At 53.1% G+C, this 21,652-nt stretch overlaps 1 protein-coding gene across 2 annotated transcripts in view; it reads right to left on the bottom strand.

The window, feature by feature from the left end:
* The window catches only part of Atp2a3 (ATPase sarcoplasmic/endoplasmic reticulum Ca2+ transporting 3), a 31,504-nt gene that overhangs the window by 1,495 nt on the left and 8,357 nt on the right, over positions 1–21,652 (bottom strand). Inside the window, exons 2-21 of one of the 2 annotated variants that reach the window (XM_006992209.4) lie at positions 21,535–21,552; positions 21,177–21,259; positions 19,729–19,833; positions 19,433–19,571; positions 19,095–19,175; positions 18,915–19,000; positions 16,806–17,270; positions 15,177–15,265; positions 14,936–15,038; positions 13,987–14,118; positions 13,504–13,629; positions 11,851–12,069; positions 11,419–11,754; positions 10,148–10,368; positions 9,235–9,437; positions 8,526–8,611; positions 4,062–4,195; positions 3,544–3,661; positions 2,999–3,116; positions 2,556–2,628 (exon numbers count right to left, since the gene is read on the bottom strand). In XM_006992209.4, the coding sequence (XP_006992271.1) occupies positions 2,556–2,628; positions 2,999–3,116; positions 3,544–3,661; positions 4,062–4,195; positions 8,526–8,611; positions 9,235–9,437; positions 10,148–10,368; positions 11,419–11,754; positions 11,851–12,069; positions 13,504–13,629; positions 13,987–14,118; positions 14,936–15,038; positions 15,177–15,265; positions 16,806–17,270; positions 18,915–19,000; positions 19,095–19,175; positions 19,433–19,571; positions 19,729–19,833; positions 21,177–21,259; positions 21,535–21,552 (2,935 nt within the window). The remainder of the gene's footprint in view (positions 1–2,555; positions 2,629–2,998; positions 3,117–3,543; positions 3,662–4,061; positions 4,196–8,525; positions 8,612–9,234; positions 9,438–10,147; positions 10,369–11,418; positions 11,755–11,850; positions 12,070–13,503; positions 13,630–13,986; positions 14,119–14,935; positions 15,039–15,176; positions 15,266–16,805; positions 17,271–18,914; positions 19,001–19,094; positions 19,176–19,432; positions 19,572–19,728; positions 19,834–21,176; positions 21,260–21,534; positions 21,553–21,652) is intronic. The other variant, XM_006992210.4, reaches the window with a different exon arrangement.

Raw genomic sequence — 21,652 nt, 5'->3', positions numbered from 1 at the left:
AATCATATGAAGACGAAGAGTGAGCTATGTAGGCTGTTCTTTTCAGCTCCCCTTTCAGCCTCTTACCCTTCATTTCTCCAGGGCCAGCCCCCACTTTCTATGGCCTGGGACCTTCCATACCTGGTCCATCCCCAGCCTCACTGAGTCCCAGCCCCAGGAATCCGGCTGCTCCCTCTGTGTCCCCCAATTCTCCCACAGAAAATGCTCATATTTCTTTGTTTGGAAAATGCCCCTAACACTGTTAGGTCCATAAGCAGGGGATCCTCCCTGCCGCCTCCCTATCCCACGTGGTCTGATTTCAACTGAACACGCTCAAGCTGACCTTTACCTTTGCAGCCCATACAAGGACAGAGGCCTCACTCCAGTCAGTCCTGCTTAACTACCTCCTTCTGTTGTTGGCATCATACAAACCCCCCAGGCTGGCCCCATCATCCTTCCCGTGGCTCCACTGTCCTTAGATGAATTCTGGATCCGCCTTGGACTCTCCCAGATCCGTTCCCTCTCAGCTTCTCCATCCCAGCCTACGGGCTTCCTGACAGCCCCTCAGTCACACCTGAACAGCGCCAAGGGTGGAGAGAGAGGACCCCCAGTCCCAGGGCTGACCCTACATCCACAATTCTCCCCAGGACACATCCTCGTAAATCACAGAGAAACCACAAGAGTCCGGCCTCAGTAAAACTTCCCTAAAAGGCCACTCAGCTGGCTTGGGAACGTAAAGGGTCCCCTCTCTTACCCCCGCCCTGTCCGGCTTTAGGAGGCCCAAGGGATTGTGGCCGCCTGCCGGCTCAAGGCAGAGCCGTCTGGACTTCCAGCAAGTACATGAGTCCCCAGGGGCAGCCACAGGTGCCCAGCCCAGGTGCCTCCCGAAGAACTGTGGTCACTCCCTTTCAAATCAAACTTCTCCAAGACCATGGTGGTCACCATTCCGGGTCAAGAAGGTTGGTAAAGGTGTGACTTGGGGCCTGTTCACTCTGGGTCAGGATTTGGTTTCTTCCTCAGGCCACCTTAGCATCCCTTTTGCTTCTATTCTAGAATCACTTCAGTATGTTTCTAGTTGTCAGAGCCCTCCCAGATGCTTACACACCTTTTGTGGTCCCCACTCCCTGAGAATAGCCAGGACCTTGTCTTGGCATTCCAGGCTTTCCGCGTCCTCTGGGCTCCCTTTCATACTCCGGGTACCAGCTCCATCACAGATACCTCAGCCCTCTACCCTGCCAGATTCTACTCTATGGAATCTCATCTAGAATCTTCTAGCAATTTCCCTTAGCTCCAACTGGGCGGCCCTCTAATCTCCTCCATCTAGCCCCCCTCCCCCACTGGGCCCAGGAATCCAGTGTGGAATTGTATCCCAGACACAGGGTTTCCCCCAAGGGAATGAGAAATTTTAGCCATGAGGAGAAATTTTTTCATTTTTAAATTTCCTCAAGAAAACATGCTGAATTCCTTGGCTGCTGTGGTCACCAGGGATGAGAGGTGTCTCTCAAGACAAAACAGCCTCCAGATGTTCATGTGTCTAGGGGGCAGGCTTCACAAGTGAGTTTGTGTGGTTGGGGTGGAGTGTGGAGGGAGGGGTTTCCTGGAGACTCTCCTGTGCTATCTGGCCACAGCTGGATTTCTTTCTTTCTTAATTTCTTCCTTCCTTCCTTCCTTCCTTCCTTCCTTCCTTCCTTCCTTCCTTCCTTCCTTCCTTCCTTCCTTCCTTTTAGGTTTTTTGAAATAGGTGTCTCTGTTTAGTCCTGGCTGTCCTAGAACACACTTTGCAGATGAGATTGGGCTCAAACACAGAGATCTGCCTCCCTTTAGAATCTTTCAGAGAAAACCAAGGTAAAACATTATGTAAATATTTTAGAGAAGAGGCAAGCTTTCATTACACTGCCCAAATGGGTCTTGAACTCTTGTTCAAGTGATGCTCTGGTTCAGTCTGGTGTACATGAACACAGACAGCTGCCAACACGTCTAGCTGATGTGGTCTACCTGGCACATGTGGTGTGGGGATGCTGGGATTAGAAGAGTGTGCCACCCCTGCATAGACAGAGCTGGAATTCTGACATTCCAGTACCATACCTATTTCTTTGAGGCCTCTCCCAGGTCCACCCAGGGTGAGCCCGAAAGAACCATATATGGAGGGGCAGAACGGCCTAGTCCAGCTGCCCTCAGCCCCACTCATGGGCTCTCTGAGTGCAGCCATTCCCTGTACAGACCTCTGAGAGGCCAGCTTCTCCTGAGAAGGAACGGCTCATTGAGACCCTTTAAAAAAGACAATTGTGTTCAGCACCCAGTAAATTTGGTTAGCATGGGGGTGTAGGGACCTTTATGGAATGACAGGCACGGCATTTATTTATAGCTTCCACTATTTCCTGGATCAGGGGTCACATTCCAGCTAGAAGTGGCCCCCAAAGTCCCAGCTGCCCAAAGCAAGTCTTAGCTGGTTGCTGGGTCCAACCTCTCCACAGCAGTCTAGCTTTCTTCTCTGCACCCAGCTACTGTCCATCACTCCTGGATGGAGACAGACCCTGCCCTTGTTCCCACCCATAAGGTGACCCCAAGAAGCCAACCCGGTGTGGTATGGGTTCCTGGAAGTGGTCGGCGGCTGCCTACTCCAGGCCTGCACAATTGTCCTGAGAATACCTGGATAAAGACAGGCCAGTACAGGGAGGTCAGAGGTCAAGGCCAGGACTACAACAGCATCTTCTCCACCTTATGTGTGTGTAAGGCGGTGGGGGTGGGGGTGGAGTGGGGAATTTACAGCAAGTGAGGAGAGTGAGGCAGCGTGGCCCTGAGCAGTGTTCCAAATAGGCCCAGTGCGAGACACCTCCCAGCAACAGCTTGGGTTATAGCCACCAGGGCCCTGTATGTCCTTCATTTCATGATCCAAAACCAGCTCTCCTCCCGTGCGCCTTGCATCCACTGCAGCATGGGGTGGGTAGGTGGGGGGGAGCAGAGGCAGGCTGGAGAGAGCTGGCAAGGATGTGGAAGGGGCTGGGCCTCTCTCACTTACCATCCATGTGATTCCTGGACAGATACTTGAGGGCCTCGTCCAGCAAGATGACAGGCAGAGACATCTGGAGCACCACCCCCCACTGCCGGCCACTCAGTGGGGTCACCTGGAAAATGAGCTGGTGGGGGCAGGGAGACCTGGTTACAGGCTGCCAGCCGCGTATCTATGTCACCCACCTGGACTCCAATGGGCTCTTCATGGGCATGTCCTTGGAAGCCCTCCTGCTACACCTCACCCACTAGGTTTCCCCCAAGATAAAGTGCTCTCCTCTGCCCACCCAATCCTTCCTAGGCCCTGCCTAACGCTCAGGCCCAGGCAGTACCTTCAGTGAGAGGGCTCCACCTTTTCTGCCCCCTGAAGGTGGTGATCTATCTGGGGGATGATGGCTAGCCACATCTCTCCCTGTTGTCTCTCTTGTGCTTTGGGTGGCTTCCTTTAGAGAGGCCTAGGAAGGCCCAGCACCCAGTTGGGACCCCTAGTGTCCGAGGACGGTAACCCAAGAAACTGAGGGAGGAGGAGGAGGAGGAGGCGTGGGAGCGACTCACAGGCAGGGGAGGCACCAGAAGGATGAGGAAGTGTAGGGCCATGGACATGACCACAGCCCCCAGCAGCCAAGGGTTCAGCCAGGGTGGCATGCGCAGCAGTGACTGGTTCTCTGAGACGCTACCAAAGGCACAGGGAGTCACTCAGGACAGGATGTCAGGCCATGGTGGCCCCACCCCCTTCAGCAACCACCTCTCTACCTAGGTTGTAGAGCCAGTGTGGATATTTCTTCTGTACACCCCATTCACCCTAGAGGCCCATCTCAGGGCTGGGGTCCACTTTCTCTGTCCCTCCGATTCAGTCCTGGACCTCCATTTCATCATACGCCAGGCCTTCCTCTCCTGGATCCCAGTTCTGGCCCCACTGACTCTCAGAACCCACTATGGGCCTCCATGATCCGTAGACCTCAATCTTCAATCTACTTGGATCTCAATCCTGGTCCCTTTTGACCTTAGACCCCAGTCTGTCTTGGACTCCTCTGACCCTTAATCCCTGCCCAGGACCCCTTTGCCCAGCTCACCTGTTGAGGGCGTTGCACATTTCAATGGTCACGAGCACAGATAAGGCCATGGTTGTGGGGAAGCGGGACTCAAAGACTTCGCAGTCGATACCGGTAAAGAGTGGGTTGTCTTCCGAGCACTTCAGGAAGTTCCTCTGAGGACAAGGTGACAGGGCCCAGGAGAAGCGCTGTTACTGAGGTGCTGGACAGAGGAAAGGGAATCCTCGCCCCAACTCTGGACACAACTGGGGGTGACTAGTGAGCGCTAGTTAGACAGACAGCACTACCAGGGATGAGCCTAAGGGTGACCATCCTGGGGTGGTTAGGTGTGGATCACTGGAGTAGCTGGCATTAGTCTGGGGAAGGCACTGGGAAGCCAAGGGGTTGGGGAAGGGCCCAGGCTGAGCCTCCTGGGTCTCTGAAGTGCAGGAGTTGGGGGGGGGTGGCGGTGATCAAAAGAGACCTCGTAAATATACTAAAGCACGTCAAGATCGATCAACACAACTATGCTTAAACAGAACTGACCTCGGAAGTAGACAAACCCCACGTGTGCCCTCTTCAATGTCATTACGCAAGGTTCCGTTCCTACCTCACTCCCTGCTCCCTGCTTTCTGCTTATGACATAGAGAAGGAATTGCCAGGGCTCAGTCCTAACACACACTTCCTCTGTAATTCGCAAACTGTGAGCGCCCTAAGGAAGCCCGCCCCCCTCCATTTCAGGGAGCTTTCTTTCTGCTCACTGGCCTTACTCAGGGGTCTCCTGCAGCAACATGCCAAACTGAGGATGTCTGGGAGGACCAACTTGTCCTCTCCCATACCACGGGGATAAGTGCAACCATTCACAACTGTTAGTCCACCTAGGTCTTCCACACTCCCACAAGAATAACTCCATTCTTACAAGTCTCCTCGGAACATGAAGATTTTTTTTAAGGCCAGGGCTTAGTAATAGGCATTGCACTGCAGAGATAAATCCTCCAAGAGAGGTCTCTCTAGGGACAGATGGTCTGACCCAGCAGTAAATACAGTATTACTGTGCATGAGCCCCTGCTGCCACACAGGAGAAAAACTATTGACAACTATGGCTTGCCTAGATCCCTCCTAAAAGCTGAGATCACATGCACATGTCCCCCACACTCAGTTTACAGAGTGCTGTCAACCCAGAGTGTCATACACGTTAGGTAAACAATCTACCAACTGAGCTACGCAAGCCCAGCTTTGGAAACTGAGTTGGACCCTTTATGGGGTCACATGAGTATAGATGTGGTTGTTAATTTTAACTGTCAACTTGACGAAACTTAGAATCACCTTGAGGGAGTCTGTAGACCAGGTTGGCTGGTGGATATGTTTGTGAGGCACGGACTTGATTATGTTAATTAATGTGGGGAGCCCCAGCCTGAAACCAGGTAACAGCATTTCCTGGTTCTGGGTCCTAGACCATATAAAAGCAGAGAAAGTGAGCGCCTCTAGCTCATTAGCATGCACTTCACTTTCCTCTTTAATGGTGAAATGATATGGATACCAAAGACATGGGTTTTGTTGCTGGTTCTGATTTTTAAATATATGTATAATTTTATGTCTACGGGTGTTTTGCTTGCATGCATGTCTGTGTGCCGTGAGTGCCTGATTCCTTAGAGGCCCTCAGATCCCCTGGAGCTGGAGTGACAAACTGTTGTGAACTATTACACGTTCACTGAGACTCTGACCCAGGCCTCTGCAAGAGCAATCAGTGTTCTTAACTGCTGAGCCATCTCTCCAGCCCTTTTTTTTTTTTTTTTTTGAGACAGGGTCTCACTATACATCTCTGTCTGGCTTACAGCTTGCTATGTAGACTAGACTAGCCTTGAACTCACAGGAATCTACCTGCCTCTGCCTCCTGGGTGCTGGGATTAAGGTCATTAAGGTCATTAAGGATGTTTTAAAATACATCCCTTATGATATATTATTAATAAGTAATTGACTTGTGTATGTATTTTAATACCTATATAGTTGAGTTCATATAAAAATGTCCTGGGTGAGAATGGGCTGCAAACAGAAAAAGTTTAGGAAGTCATGAAACAGGGGGCTGGAGGGATATCTTGGTGGCTAACAGCACTTGCTGCTCTTCAGAGACCCTAGATTCGATTCCTAGCATCCTCATGGCAGTTTACAACTGTAACTGACTCCCTCTTCTGGCCTTTGAAGGCACCAGGGACACATGTGGTATACAGACAGACACACAAGCAACCAAAACACTCCTACACATAAAATTAAAAACAAACAATGCCAGGCAGTGGTGGAGCACACCTTTAATCCCAGCATTCGGGAGGTAGAGGAGGCAGATCTCTGTGAGTTCAAGGCCAGCCTGGTCTACAGATTGAGTTCCAGGACAGCCAGGGCTACATAGAGAAACCCTGTCAAAAAAAAAAAACAACCCTCACCCACCCACCCCCACCCCAAAAATAAAAAGCAAACACTTTTTAAAAAGTCATGAATCAGAGTGTTCTCTTTTAGGAGCTTCCTCAAGGATCCCTCTCTTGAAATTTGACAACTAGAGGCTAAAAAGATGGCAGAGACAGTCAGATCCCTAGAGCTCAGTGGCCGGCTAGCTTAGCTGAATCTATGTATCTGTGAGCTCTAGGTTCAGTGAGAGACCTTGTCTCAAAAAAATAGGGTTGAGAGTAATCGAGGAAGACACCCAATGTCAACCTCTGGCCTCTACATACATGTGTTCATGTACGAGAGGGAGGGAGGGAGGGAGGGAGGGAGGGAGGGAGGGGGAGAGGGAGGGAGAGAGAGAGAGAGAGAGAGAGAGAGAGAGAGAGAGAGAGAAGAAGAAGAAGGAGAAGGAGAAGGAGAAGGAGAAGGAGAAGGAGAAGGAGAAGGAGAAGGAGAAGGAGAAGGAAAGGAGAGGGAGAGGGAGAGGGAGAGGGAGAGGGAGAGGGAGAGGGAGAGGGAGAGGGACAGGGACAGGGACAGGGACAGGGAGAGGGAGAGGGAGAAGGAGGGAGGGAGGGAGAGGGAGAGGGAGAGGGAGAAGGGGACAGGGACAGGGAGGGAGGGGGAGAGGGAGGGAGAGAGGGAGGGAGGGAGAGGGAGGGAGGGAGGGGAGAGGGAGGGAGGGAGGGAGGGAGGGAGGGAGGGAGGGAGGGAGGGAGGGAGGGAGGGGAGAGGGAGAGAGACACAGGGAGGGAGACACCAGTGACTCTAGCCTAAAGTTCTGCCTAAACCACCTACTAAATAAAGCACTTCCCACCCTGAATAGGATTCCCCATTTCCACTGCCCCTCCCCCAGACTGCCAATTCTTTAAAGAGACCCCCTGACCAGCAATCCCATAGCCTCAGTAATTTGTGCCCAGGCCACAGTGAGTGTCCGGTGGTTGAATAAGAAAAGGAATGACCTAAGGAGAGCTGAGAAGAAGACATCACATCAGGCTGACTAGGTTTAAGGAGATATCTAATGTGACTCCTAGGTGTCAGCTTGAGTGACCAGGCAGACAGTGTATCTGAGATGAAAGAGAGGAGAGAGATCAGTGTGGAAGGAGGCATGGTGTGGCCTTATGGTTTTCAGGGGACCTATGAAAACTGCAGAGGAGGTAAACAGCATTTATGGGGTGGGATCTCAGAAGAGAAGAAGGAAATCCCTGGAGAGCTGGGATCCTTGGCCTAAAGCAGTGGTTCTCAACCTGTAGGTCATGACCCCTGGGTCGAACAACTCTTTCAAAGGGGCCACCTAAGACCATCTACAAATTGGATATTTACATTATGACTCATAACAGTAGCAAAATTAAAGTTATAAAGTGGCAACAAAAATAATTTTATGGTTGGGGGTCACCACAACTCAAAGAATAGTATTAAGGTGTCATAGCATTAGGAAGGTTGAGAACCACTATTCTAAAGGATTGATGTAAACACAGGGATGGGTGGAGGCACAGTCCCTTGCTCTAATCCAAAGTTATCATGGGAGCCAGAGGTGCTAAGGTGATCAAGGATGATCCCTGGCTGAGGACAGAAGGAGGGGATATTAGCCTTCAAAGGAGGCTGGGCTATGCTCTGTATTGTGGTGAACTGGAAGATATGGTCTCTGGGCTTGAGAGCTGCTGGGTGCCAGAACATGGCCCTGGGGCTACCTCCTCTCCAATAATGCAGGTGGCATCCATCAAGGAAGGGCCCCACCTTCCTCAGCTACCCTGTCCACTGTTCTGTGATGTCTGCTTCAAGATAAGGGCCAGAAGGAAAGACAGCAGTTGAGAGACGGTCTGGCTTGTTTCCAGAGTTGAACTAAGACAAGGCTGTTCCGCACTGTGCTGTGCAGTGTTTCCTTGAGCTGGGGACTGTACTGGCCCCTGTGGGCTACCAGGGCCAACCAAGCTACCTCCCTGGAGGATGGTGTTCACACCTGGGGACGGGAAAGGACAGCTGCAGCCAGCCACGGAGGCTGAGTCTCTCTCTGGAACTCCCTCAACCACGTAATTTAGAAGCCCACCTGCCTGGCTTCTACTTGCTCACCAGCTGATAGAAGGTGACTTGAGGTCCCTCAGCGTCATACAGGAACCACCAGGTGGCGGCAGCCACCGTAGCCAGGCCTACATACACTGTGGGCAGAGGAAGAGGAGACATTGCAGGCAGCCGCTGGGTTCTTAGCTGTCCCTGTCCCCTTCCCAACCATCCCCTGAGTTTTCCCCTCCCTCCATAAGCCATGGCCTACTAACATCCACTCTGTGCCAATGGTGCCCCTGAGTGGCAACCTCATCTGCCACACTCTTAGGCACAGAGACTGATCTAAATTTGCACTAATAAAAACAGGCCTGAGATTTTTATAAAAATAAACCCCAGATCTCCCTGGGCTGTGGAGATGACTCAGTGGACATAAGCATGAAGACCTGAACTTGGACCACCTGTGCAAAGGCTGGATGTGGCCGTGTATGCCTGTAGTCCCAGCACATGGGGTTTGTAGGGATACAGACAGGAGGATCACTGGAGCTTGCTGGCCAGTCAGCCTGTCCAGCACCTCCCCTCCCCCCCAAAAAAAGGCAAGCTCCAGGGATTGTGAGAGACCCTATCTGAAGGGAACCGGCAGAGTGATAGATCAGCCATACCCCATGCCTAGTCTTTTCAGTCACACGAGCCCACAGAATCTGTTAGCAGAAGCTGGTTGGGTTGCACTGTCTGCAGTCTGCAAACCTAGGATGCTCCTGAGGGCTGGAGTCCTGCTCACCTCCAATAGCCAAATACCGGAAAAAAAGCCAGCCACTGATGAGAGCCTCACGGGGGTTCCGAGGCAGCTTCTCCATGATGTCCAGATCTGGTGGGTTGAAGCCAAGTGCTGTGGCAGGGAGGCCATCTGTCACCAGGTTCACCCAGAGCAGTTGCACAGGGATCAGGGCTTCGGGCAGGCCCAGAATTGCTGTGAGGAAGATACTAAAACCAGAGTCATGGGCTCTAGCCTGAGCAGGCCAGCCACCAGCAGAGGGTCCAGCTCCACCTCTCACCCCAGGCTGGAGGAGGGGCCCTCGACAGCTTCCTCTGCACCCCAAGAGTGATGTGAGAATACTGGCTACATTTGTCCTTTAGGTATATAACAAGGACAGTCGGGTGTGTGCACACATACCACATGCCCAAGCATCAGACATGTGCAAACATCTGACACCTGTCACACAATCACATAAACACACAAACACAAGCAATCACCCATGTGCTGGCCCCAAAGTGCAATGGTGAAGAATCCACATGCATGGAGTACATACGAGCTCATAGCATCCAACAGGCATCTCTCCCATGCAAACAGAAACGTGAACATAAGCACACTCCGGTATACATTCTGTTTGTGTTTATGTCCAATGATGCTTAAAAGCACACAAGCATTCCTAAGCATAGACCTCTCACCTGAACATACTATACATACACACAGATCAATGCATTCATACACGTAGACACCCTGTTGCCCTGTGGTGAAGCTGCTTCTCCGGTCTTATGGGTCTCAAGGTTGAGAAGTGAGGAAGAGGGAAGACCATGGCTGGAGGGGTGGATGGTAGAGGATGCCGGAGTGTACCACAATCCGGACGCAGCCTTCTCAGGGACATAGAGTTGTTTGGTACAGGGGCTTGGGAGGAGGGCGCATGGAGCCTCACCAGACAACCTCGCCAACATTGGAGGAGATGAGGTAGCGGATGAATTGCTTCATGTTGTTGTAGATGGCCCGGCCCTCCTCTACTGCGGCCACAATGGAGGCAAAGTTGTCATCAGACAGAACCATCTCTGCTGCTGACTTGGCCACAGCGGTACCTGAGCCCATGGCGATGCCAATCTCTGCCTTCTTCAGGGCTGGTGCATCATTCACCCCATCGCCAGTCTGTGGGCCAGGTCAGGTAGGACATACCTGAGAAACTTGTCTATTTCCTCTTATCCCAAGCAATCCTACTATTAGGGGATGTCCCCAAGGACTCAGACAGATAGACAGAAGAAATGGGGGAGTCAAGAATGAGCTTAGAGAGCCAGCCTGTAGTCCCAGCAGCTCATAAGCCGGAAGCCGGAGGATTACAAGTTCAAGACCAGACTGGGTAATTTATGGGAAAAAAAAGGGTAGGGGATGTGGCTCAGTGATAGAGTGAGGACCCTGAGTTCTTCTATCCCCTGCAACAGCATCCCCATCCCACCATTCAAGCATGCATGTGTGTGTGTGTGTGTGTGTGTGTAAGGAAGGAAGGAAGGGAAAAATAAGCATGATCTTATACATTGGTTTAAAGATGAGATTAGAGAAGACAAGGGATGTGGGCTATGGTGAAATTGGACAAGACCAAGCCTAAGTCCCAAGAAGATGATGAGTCAGAGGTGGTGAAGGACGGGCGTGAAATTCAGGTTGGATATGGAGTAGACATCAAACTGAGATTAGGGAGAAAGCTGACGTCAATTCAGAGATGATGTCATTGTTGTGGCCCAAGTCAAGGGCCAGGAACATACTAGAGTCAAGGTGAGCACAGAATCTAGATAGGACTCAGGCTGAAGGTAAACAATACAAACTAAAGTAGAGGTCAGAGTCAACCTTATCATCCTCATGAACGGTGACATCATGGCCAAGTTTGGAGTTGTAAGGTCAGGATTGGAGACCAGGTTAAAATTGAAATCAGCATAACATTGAACAGTGTTGGGGAATCAGAGTCAATGTCTGTGATCAGTTCTGGACCGGGTCAAGGCTTAAACGCAGATCAGAATTAAGCTCAATGTAAACAAATAAGAGGGTCAAGGGGGGGGGTCAACCTCAATGGTAAAGCACGTGATTAACGAAACAAGTTGGAGATCAAGGTCAGTGTAAAAGTGGAAGGTGAGGGCAAGAACAGGGTTACAGCTGTAATCAATTTAAGCAGCTCCCAGGCTCTACCCTCCCACCCCCCAGTAGCCTCACCATGGCAGTGATCTCGTTAAAGGACTGCAGGTTCTCCACGATACGAGACTTATGTGCGGGCTCCACACGTGCAAAGCAGCGGGCGGTGCGGCAAGCGTGGCGCTGCTGCTCTGGGCTGAGGTCATCAAATTCACGGCCTGTGTAGGCCTTGCCCAACACGTCCTCTGTCTCCCCAAAGATGCCAAGTCGACGGCAGATGGCCACAGCCGTGCCTTTGTTGTCTCCTGTGATCATGACGACGCGAATGCCCGCCCGGGAGCAGCGTGTGATACAGGCAGCCACCTCCGGTCTCGGTGGGTCTAACATGCCCACACAGCCCACGAAGGTCAGGTCTGTCTGTGGGGTAGGGGCAGAGGCAAGCACAGCCTGAGTCTATCCTTGACCTGGTTCGTGCCCAGCCACTGCGAGAAGAACCTGGCTCTCAGCACCCACCTCGTACTGTACAAACTGACTGCAGTCATCCAATCGCATGTCCTCCTTCCTTGGGGGCGTGTCCCTGGTGGCCAAGGCTAAGCAGCGCAGTGTGTCAGAGCCTGAGCCCCAATCCCGGATCTTGGCCAGAATATGTTCTCTGGAGGTGGTGTTCAGGGGTACTGTTCGGCTCCCCACTCGGACAAAGGTACAGCGCTCAATTACACTCTCGGGAGCTCCCTGTAGAGGGAAGGGGAGAAGAGTCAACTCTACCACCCAGGACCCTGGCCCTCCTTGCTGCTGGGTAGAGGAAAGTGCAAGCCTCTATGGAGAAAGGCCAATCAAGAGCTCAGACAAAAGGGAAGAGCCTTTCTTTGTAAGCTCAGAGGGGGAGCCTGGTGGGCCTCACAATGAGAAAACCTGAAGGGATGGGCAGATGAGGCCACAGACACCCACTGGGTGGCCCCTGCCTCTACCAGTCCCCAACTGAGAAGGCTTGCTGCAACATTTGGAGGTCTGATTGTGATCTGCATCTCCCATGGGGACCCGTGTCCCTCCCTGCTTGCCTGGTACCACTGGAATCCCCATTTTATAAGGGCTCTGCAGTAGCAGATAGGCATGCTGAGCCCCACCAGGGAGGGCACTAGAAAGAGAGGCATGCGGTGTGGCAGGTGTGGCCCTGGCAAGGCGGCTTTCGGTGGAGGGGTGACTGACTCATTTCATCAGGGGCTCACCTGGGCCTAGGATTGGTTTCTGGCTAGCGCATCAGTGGCAGGCCTCTTCCTCTCCCTTAGCCTAAAATCCCAGGGGCTACCTTCTCTAAGAGGCCAGGGTTCCCAGGATGGAAGCACTGTCATTTCATAGGCACTAAGATCTCCACTGTGGGATAAAGCTAGGGATGGGATCCCTGGAGAGCTGGGACGGGAGCTGCTCCTTCCCCTCCCCAGGTTTCAGCTTCCAAAAAATAGGAGCGCCAACCACATCACCACCAGTGATGAGAGGCACAGGGCTTCTGCGAGCTTTTAGCCCAACTTTGTCATCCCCATGGGGTGCCCAAGACCACAGAGGAGCATCCATGACCCCAGAGTCCTGTGGCAAGGCAGTAACCCTCAGGCCAGAGCTAGGGACCATGGTCCCTTAGCTACTGGATGCTGCCCTCAGTGTCCTATTGGGTGTTGACCAATTGGGTGTCGCTCCAGAGCCATGGCTTTGACAATGGGCCCCTCCTAGCTCCCTGAGCCTCCCTACTCCTGCAGTCTGTGGGCCTTTTATTTGTTTTTTGTGTTCATCTGTTTTTCTTCTTTTTTCTTTCTTTTCTTTTCCTTCCTTCCTCCCTTTCTTTCTTCCTTCCTTTCTTTTTTTTTTTTTTTTTTGAGATAGGGTCTCATATAGCCCAGACTCATGAACCCAAACTCCCTTACGTAGCAGATCCTCCCACCTCTACTTCCTCAAGAGCTGAGACGACGAGCATACGCCGCCATACCTGTTTTTTTGTCATTCTAGGGAACAAACTTATGGCCTCTTGTGCTCTAGGCAAACACTCTACTAACTGAGCTATACTCCCTCCCCCTGGTGTTCCGGAGGCTGGAGACTGGATTGCTCCCTGCTCCCTGCCCACCCACCCACCCCCCCAGATCCCAGAAATAACCTCAGGCCTCACAGGCAGGCCCCCACCTTCACAAACATCTTGCTGCCCTGGGCCTTGGGGTCAGAACGAGTAGGTGTGCAGTACACAGACATGGACTTCCGGTCCCGGGAGAACTCGAGGGTAAACTCCTTCCGCATGAGTTGCTTGATGACCTGCAGGGTCCAGGTAGGTCAGGGCATGAAGGACAGAGCTCGCAACTCTTGCCTGACCCTCACTAGCCACTCGGGAGAAGATTCTTGTTCCTTGAGGCCTGCTAATCCATAACCCTCTGACTCTGGCATTCGAGGTTCCCACCTTCTTCTCCCAAGACGTATTCATTTCCCACCTGGAAGCCTGTGCCCACATTCAACCTTTTACTCTCTCTGCTCCACAGATTCATCTTGCAAGCTTGAGGTCCTCCACTCTTCCTTGAAGCCCCCCCCCCCCAAGCCTATGCTTTTGTCTTCCCCATCTGCAGATACTCCAGAACTCCTGGCTGTGCGGCCACGGCGAAGCCCCGTTCTACTCACCGAGTTGCAGGCGCCAGCGCGCTCCACCCGGGACAATGCGGCCAGGTCCGTGTCAAACACATTCATCTTCTCTACCAGGCAAGTCAGGGCTGTCTCCGTGGCCTCTCCTACCTTCTCGTACACGCCCTTGGCCTGGGGCAGGGGGGGGGGCATGTTGGTCACAGTGTATAGGGAGTGAGGGCCTTCTGCTGTCTTTATTGACTACTTTTGAGACAGGATCCTGCTATGAGCCCAGGCTGGCCTCAGATTCACAGCTGACCCTCCTGCCTCAGCCTCCTAAGTGCTGGGATTATATGAGTACTTCAGCACACAAGGCTTCCGGATTCTTCTTGCTGAGCCTCAACCCTGCTCCTTCACCACATAGGGCTCCCTGGCTCCTGTGTTATCTGTCTATGCTACCCTACATACAGAGCATCTGTGGGGGAGGCAATGTAGTCACACCGGTCCCCTGTTCAAAACCCTCTGGTGGCTCTCTGCTTGCCCTTGGCTTGGCAGGAGAGCTGACTTGGTCTGGCTAAGGGTTCCCGGAAGACTGGGGGTATCCTCCAGTATGTTCCATTCCCCTGCTTCAGTCACACGAATAGCGGCATTCAATGTGTGTCAAATCTAGCTTTTGCAGGGTGAGCCTTTCCCACGCCATGCCTTCTGCTTTAAATGTCCACACTGGTCCTGTCCCCCACCCAGTGTCTTCCCAAAGCATCCCTGGCCTTCTTCTAGCTTCTTACATGGCAGTCTCTCAGGGGGCAAGGTTGCACAAACAATCTGAGCAGAATGAGGAGGAGGGTTGGAAGGGAGGGTGTACATGGTACAGGGTGTACCATGCTCCTGGAGTGTGGCCCTCTGAGACAGCAAGGAACGCCAACCTCAAACAACGAGACTCTGGACCCAGGAAAAGGGTCTGTCCTCAGAAATGGAACCTAGGGAGGTCATGGAAAGGAGGGGGGCCCACCTCATTGTAGTCCAGTGCTGAGTCATTGCAAAGGGCACAGATGGTCGCTAGCTCCACAAGTCCATCAAACTGCCCACAACGCACAGGCTGCTCCCCTTGTCGCCTGCAGAGAGCAAGCGGTCAGCACACAGCCTGGCCCTGCCCCTGAGAGGTGTCCTGCATCCACCCCTCCCCCCGGAAAGCACTCCCACCGACCCCTCTGGGGTCCCACGGAGCCCCACCCACTTGCTCCCACACTCACACTTCGCCCTCCGGGGTATACGTGGTCCCCGAGATGGTGAATTCATGCAAACGACAGGAGCCTGCCTCTGCTTCAGCTACCACGAACATCTGCGAGGGCAAGGGCGGGTTCAGGCCGCTGCATGGCTTCCTTTCTCCCTGCCATCAGCTTACAAAGAGTCTGCCCCAGGAGGATGCTTGAGGCACCCTCCCCGAGAGTCACTGAAGGGCCTTCCTTCCCCCTTCACTAGAGTGAAGAAGTGAGCCCAGGCTAGGTCCAGGCTAGGCACCCGGAGACTCTGCTCTGTCCAGTGGCATCTGGCTCTCACTGGCCATTGCTCAGGACTCCTGAAGGTTCTGTGGCCCATTTTTCAGTGCCTGAGATGTCTGCCAACATGACAGGGCCCTGAGTTGAGCAGGATACCTGGGCCCTTGTTCCTCTCTGTGTGTGACCCCTTTCAAGCATATAAGCCTCAGTTTCTCTACTGGTAACACAGGGAGAAAGTGAGCCCAGAGCCCAATGGCGAGGGTTGAATTCTCTGTCTTCAAGGAGGAAACCCATATCTTGCGCTGAGGCAGTTCCCTCCAACCCACAGGTGACCCTAGAGAATGAGCTTCTGCTCTCAGGGCCTGCTGGGTCATCCAGCCCCTACCAGGGCAGCCCATTTCCTAGTCCATCAGCCCACTGAGAGAGACCTCTTACAGCTCATTCCTAAGCCAGTGGCCAATCTAGCATCCCGAAGGTACTCCGAACTAGCTCTTCCTTCTTGTCCTTTCTGTTCTGGGGCAGTCTTCCAATGAGCATAGTCCATTACCCAGCATGCTCAGCCACCGCCGCTGCCTCACAGCACACTTTTCAAATCTTTAGTTAAGGAACACTGAACAGATACAATCCCGCTAGGGATTTCACCAAGTCAGAGGATGCAGGACAGCAGAGTTTGCCCATGCCTCTCCCCTGCATCAGACTCTGAAGCACTTCCAGGGGGCTGTAAGGTCTCAAGAGCCCTAAGCCAGCTCCTAGGGCCTACTAGGCAGACTGTGGGAGCAGAGGCAAAGGGGCAGGACAGGTGCCTGAGGTATGAAACCCACAGCTGTCGCTATCTCCCCAGCTACCTCTCTGCCAAGGCAGAATGGGCCTTTGTCCCTTGGAATTCCAGCCAGAATCCCTGGCACATGCGGACAGTGGACCCAGGATATGGGATCAAGTGCCCTAGAATGAATAATTGCTGCCCTAGCCTTTCCCAGGTCACTGGAGCTAGCATATCTGGTGACAGGCGTCAGGTGAACAGTCAGGACAGAGCAGGACGGAACTTGGGTCCAATGACATGGGGACTGCACTTGACCCTCTCTTGGATCCCTTAAGGTAGTTACTGGCAGGGCTCACACCTAGCTTTCAGATGAGGAGACTAAGGTCCACAGACTGGAAACTGCCTGCCCAGGACACTGAGTGACACTGTGCCCCAGTCATGTATCTAGACAGGCACTGATGCAGCCTGCTTTACACTCAGAAGACCTCAGTCTGCTGCTCCCGACTACCAACTGGGAGACAGCGCACAGGTTCTTCATTCCTTACCGAAAAGGAGGTCAGAGAGCCAACCCAGCCGCCCAGCATCACCTAACACCAGTGGGTCCCAACCCAGCTGCCACTCACCCTGCAGACAGACATCTGATTGGTGGTGAGTGTCCCTGTCTTGTCAGAGCAGATGACTGAGGTGCAGCCCAGGGTCTCCACAGAGGGCAGGCTCCGCACAATGGCATTCTTGCGTGCCATGCGCCTTGTGCCCAGTGCCAGGCATGTAGTGATGACTGCTGGGAGGCCCTCGGGAATAGCAGCCACAGCCAGGGCCACAGCAATCTTGAAGTAGTAGACTGCACCACGCAGCCAGGATCCACCGTGGGCTGGGTCAGCAAAGTGGCCGATGTTGATGACCCACACAGCCACACAGATCACAGAGATGGCATGGGACAGCTGCCTCCCAAACTCATCCAGCTTGCGCTGCAGTGGCGTCCTCTCAGGTTCCACAGCTGCCATCTGGCTTCGAATCTTGCCCAGCTCTGTGTGCAGGCCTGTGGCCACGGCCACACCCAGGGCTTTGCCTGATGCAATATTGGTGCCCTAGCCAGAGAAGGACAGGGAAGTACAGCTCAGCCTCTGGCCAGGGCCGGGAATCCCTGACTCCAAGCCAGAATAGGCTCTTCTGTGTGGCCAGTGTTTCCAGACTTACACAGTCTGGTATTTATTGGGTTGTTGCTCTATGAAGGCAGGGATTTAGAGGGTCACCACATGTCCTGTGCCTGGCATAGTGCTTCAGGACTGATATCAGCCACATGTCTCAAGTCCAACCCATAAACCCCATCAAAATAGGACTCACAAAACAGCCACTATGGCCACACAGGAAGGAGTGTGGCTGACAACGATCTCAGGCAAGCAGTTTGTACGTATTTACTGAATCCATAAAACCTGAGACTCGGCACTCCCATTCCCAAGGCCTTGGGGCAAAAAAACTCCTAGTGTAGAGGACAGGTGGCCTCATACCCCGATGCCCCGGTCTGCAAAATGCGCCCACACACACACACACAAGATCCAGTCTCCTTCGAGGCTGCCTGGTGCCCCTTCGGATGGGTGTGGAGGGGAGCTGGTAGAACATGGGTGCCTACTGACAGCTCTGCCTCTCCTTCACCCAGAGCGATGTAGCTGCGCCCCCAAACTAAGGCAAAGGCCCACAGCAAGCCACATCCCTTCCATGGGTGTCGTGCCTCCCTCCCCACCCCAAGCAGCTCATCTGCCCATGCACTCAGGCAGTGCTCTCTGCAGCCGCTCCAAGGACCCGTGGCGTTCTCCGTCCCCGTTCCCTTCCAGGGAGGCTCTTCAGCCGCCTCTGCCTGGGTGTGCTGGGGCGTGGTCTAGCTGAATTGCAGCTAGCCCTATCCCTTCTGTACCCTCTCCTGCCTCCCATCCTCCACTGAGGGACCCAAGGCAAGCCTTGTACCTCTCCAGCTGGAAGCACAGAATCCTAGCAGGGAAGAGAAATTCTTAAGACCCGGATGTCTGAACTTACATCTCAACTCGGCTGCTTATTCACTATGACCTTGGACAATTGACTTGACCTCTCCTAGCCTGTTTCCTAACATAGATAACAAGATATGGACAACCTTATTCAACGGCTTGTTGTGTGGATTAAATAAACTATCACGTTTAAAGGGCTTAGACCAATGCTAAGCAGGCAGTCCTCAGTAAACACACGCTATTATAACTCCTAAAAATTTGCATGTATTATTGGTAACCAAAAGATCCATTCCTATAGGACTTTGAAAATGTTAAAAAAAAATTTACATGCCAGGAGTTGTGGTACATGCCTTAATCCCAGCACTCAGGAGGCAAAGGCAGGTGGCTCTCTGAGTTAAGAAGCCAGCCTGGCTTATATAGGGAGTTCCAGGCTAGCCAGTGCTACATAGTGAGACCCTGTCTCAAAAAAACTAAATAAAAATAAATTTTAAAAAATGACAATGAAGTTTTTTTTATTACATTTTTGTGTGGGTGGTGGTGGTGGCAGTGGTGGTGGTGGTGGCGGTGAACACGCATATGCCACCATGTGAGTGTGGAGGTTGGAGGACAACCTATGGGAATCAGTTCTCTCCTTTAAGCCTGTGAGCCCTGGGGACCAAACTCAGTACCTTTATCAGCTGAGCCATCCCACCAGCACACCTATAGGACTATTATTACTGTCCAGGCTGAGCCCCGAGCATCCCAAGAACTTACAGAAAACAGCATGTTCTTCTTGTCCTGGTTCACGGCTCTGGGGTCTGGGATGGCGTCTGTATGCTTGGTCACAGACACAGACTCCCCTGGTTACAAGATGAGATATGAGACGCCCCACCCGGAGACAAGCCCATCACCTGGACCCACCCCCACTCTCCCGGAGCCCTTGGGCCTCCTCACCTGTCAGGATGGACTGGTCCACTCGAAGTGTGGTGGACTTGATCTCAATGAGGCGGAGGTCAGCAGGGACCTTGTCTCCCACTGCACAGGGAGAATGGCATGGCTGAGAGTGCTTTGGGGCCCTAACCCCAGCAAAGCCAGAAAGGCTCCCAGAGGCAAGGCTAAGACTAGAGGCAGGGTCCTGAGCTATGATCCCTCAGGCCACAGTCTCTGGATCTGTCCAACAGGGCTTTGGAAGGTTCTAATATCAGTCCTCGGTAGCACAAGATAGAAGCAAAGGGAGAAACAAGGCTCCCTGCTGTCACAGAGTGAAAGGAGAAGGACCTGGACATACCCACCTGCCACTTCCACAATGTCCCCAGGGACGATGTCCCGGGCTCGGATCCTCTGCACACCCTTGCGGTCAGAGCGGATCACCTTACCCATCTCAGGCTCATACTCCTTCAAGGCCTCAATGGCGCTCTCAGCATTGCGCTCCTGCAGAACGTAAGTGGGCGGGTGGTCTCCCTTTGCTGCCCCAGGAGGCCCCCCCCCTTGAGACCAAAACCTCTGGGACTAGGATGGACCCGAAAGCAGAAAGCACACCTAACAGATGGGAGACCCCAGGGGCCGGCCCACCCCCAGCACCTCCCACCTGCCACACTCCCACGATCGCATTGGCCACGAGGATCAGCATGATGACCAGGGGCTCCACAAAGGCGGTCGTGGTCTCTTCACCCTCCTCAAACCAGGCCAGGACCTGCAGGGACAGAGCTGGTCAGCCTGGCTGTGCTGGGGGCCCCTGAGATGAGCTCCTTGCCTTTTATACCCTGCATTCTGTCTGTTCCCTTGGGGAATCCTGGGCTTGGAGAGAAGGCCTTGGTGGAGGAAGGATACCCACCTTCTAGATGTGTGGCCACAGCCCTCCTCCCACCCAAACCTCTGTCTCCAGGGAAACAGAGGCAGCTGGAGACCTCTCTCTGCCTTCCTTGCTTTTCACTGTGGTCCTCAATTGGCAGCCTCAGATGTTCCTAGGAACTTGTTAGAACTAAAGTTCTTGGGCCAGCCCAGACATCCCGAGCAGAAACTGCTAACGAGCTTTCATGATTCTGGTGAGTGTTCATGGTGAGGGTCCTCCAGTGAGAGGAACATCATTCCACCGCAGAGTTGAAGCCTAAATGGGACTCAGGTCAAGTCCCTCATGCACCTCTTGGCCCAACCAGGGACTTGTCACCTCCCTCCGAAGTCTTCACTGTTTTCACCTGTTCTTTGAAGGGTAAAGGCATTCCTTTGGCTTTGCCATTTTAGACATCTGCATGGATGGGTTGGTTTTTTTTTTTTTTTATTGTTTGTTTTTCTTTTCTTTTGTAAGAGTTCCAGTTTTCACAAGGACAGTGACCAGGAGAGCCAACCACCACCGGACAGGAAAAGCTAGTCCCAGCCAGTACCATGGGGTTCTACATTCTGAGTCACCAAGATGAAGTCTCCTCCCCAGGAGCAGGAATCAAACCTGCCTGCCTTGAGTTAGCCTTGTGTTTGCTGCTCAGACATGGAAGACAGTCATTGTCTTCCTCCCCATTCCCTCTGGGCCCAGGACCTGTGGTCCAGAAGGGCCCAGACAGCAAGAACGAGGAAGGCACAAAGAAAGAGAAGCCACGATAAAGGCTCAAGTCTGTTTGAGGAACCCAGGAAGGGACCAAGGGCCTTCAACTGAAGGGAGTTTGGCCCCTAACAGACATCTAGCAATGTCTGAAGACATATGCGATTGTCACTGGGAGATGCTGCTGGCACCTGACAGGGAGGCCAGGGATATTCAACATATCAGACCACCCTCACCCCTGTCCAGAACCATCTGGTTCAAATGTCAAGGGTGCTGAGGTTGACAGACCCTGGCTAGGGCAGGGACAGGCCAGGCAGGTTTGAGGTTTTGAAAGCCCCCTGAACCAGGGCATACATGGGTTAGAGGAGTTCAGTGTGGGACCCCTGAGTTCAGTGTGGGACAGCTGAAGACTGAGGAATGTCCCTGACTGATGGGAGAGCAGCCAGGGGCTCTGAGCACTGCCAGGACCTGGCTCACAGGGTGGCAGGGAGGGCTTTACTTACAAAGGAGACCAGGGCTGCCAGCAGCAGGATGCGTACCAAGAGGTCATCAAACTGCTCCAGCACCAGTTCCCACAGGGACTTCCCTGGAACAGGAGAGTGTGTGAGGTCCAGACCCCTGGTCATCACCCCCTCCCCACCCTGCCCCCATCACCCTCTCCACTCAGAACTAGGGACTTTTAGGGACCCTCTCCCTATGGATCAGAGGGAAAGCCCAAAGTCCTGAAGGGTTCATCTGAGGGTTCAATAAGACATCTATCTGGGACGGGGGGGGGGGGGGGGGGAGGGTTTGCAGCCTGAAGGTGTCTAGCTTGGGGGAGGGTATTATAGCCTGCAGCCTCCCCAACCCACTCGGCCTCACCTTCCTCAGTAGGGAGCTCTGCAGGGTCCAGGCAGCCACGGGAACAAGATGAAAGACAAGAGAAAACTGGTTACCAGTAGGCCCTTCTGGAGTCTGGAAGCCCCTCCCATGGAGCGCA

This window comes from Peromyscus maniculatus, chromosome 8, assembly GCF_049852395.1.
Source record: "Peromyscus maniculatus bairdii isolate BWxNUB_F1_BW_parent chromosome 8, HU_Pman_BW_mat_3.1, whole genome shotgun sequence".
NCBI classification, from domain to species: domain Eukaryota; kingdom Metazoa; phylum Chordata; class Mammalia; order Rodentia; family Cricetidae; genus Peromyscus; species Peromyscus maniculatus.
Note: the sequence above shows the minus strand (reverse complement) of the source record. Positions and strands in the feature narration are given on the sequence as shown.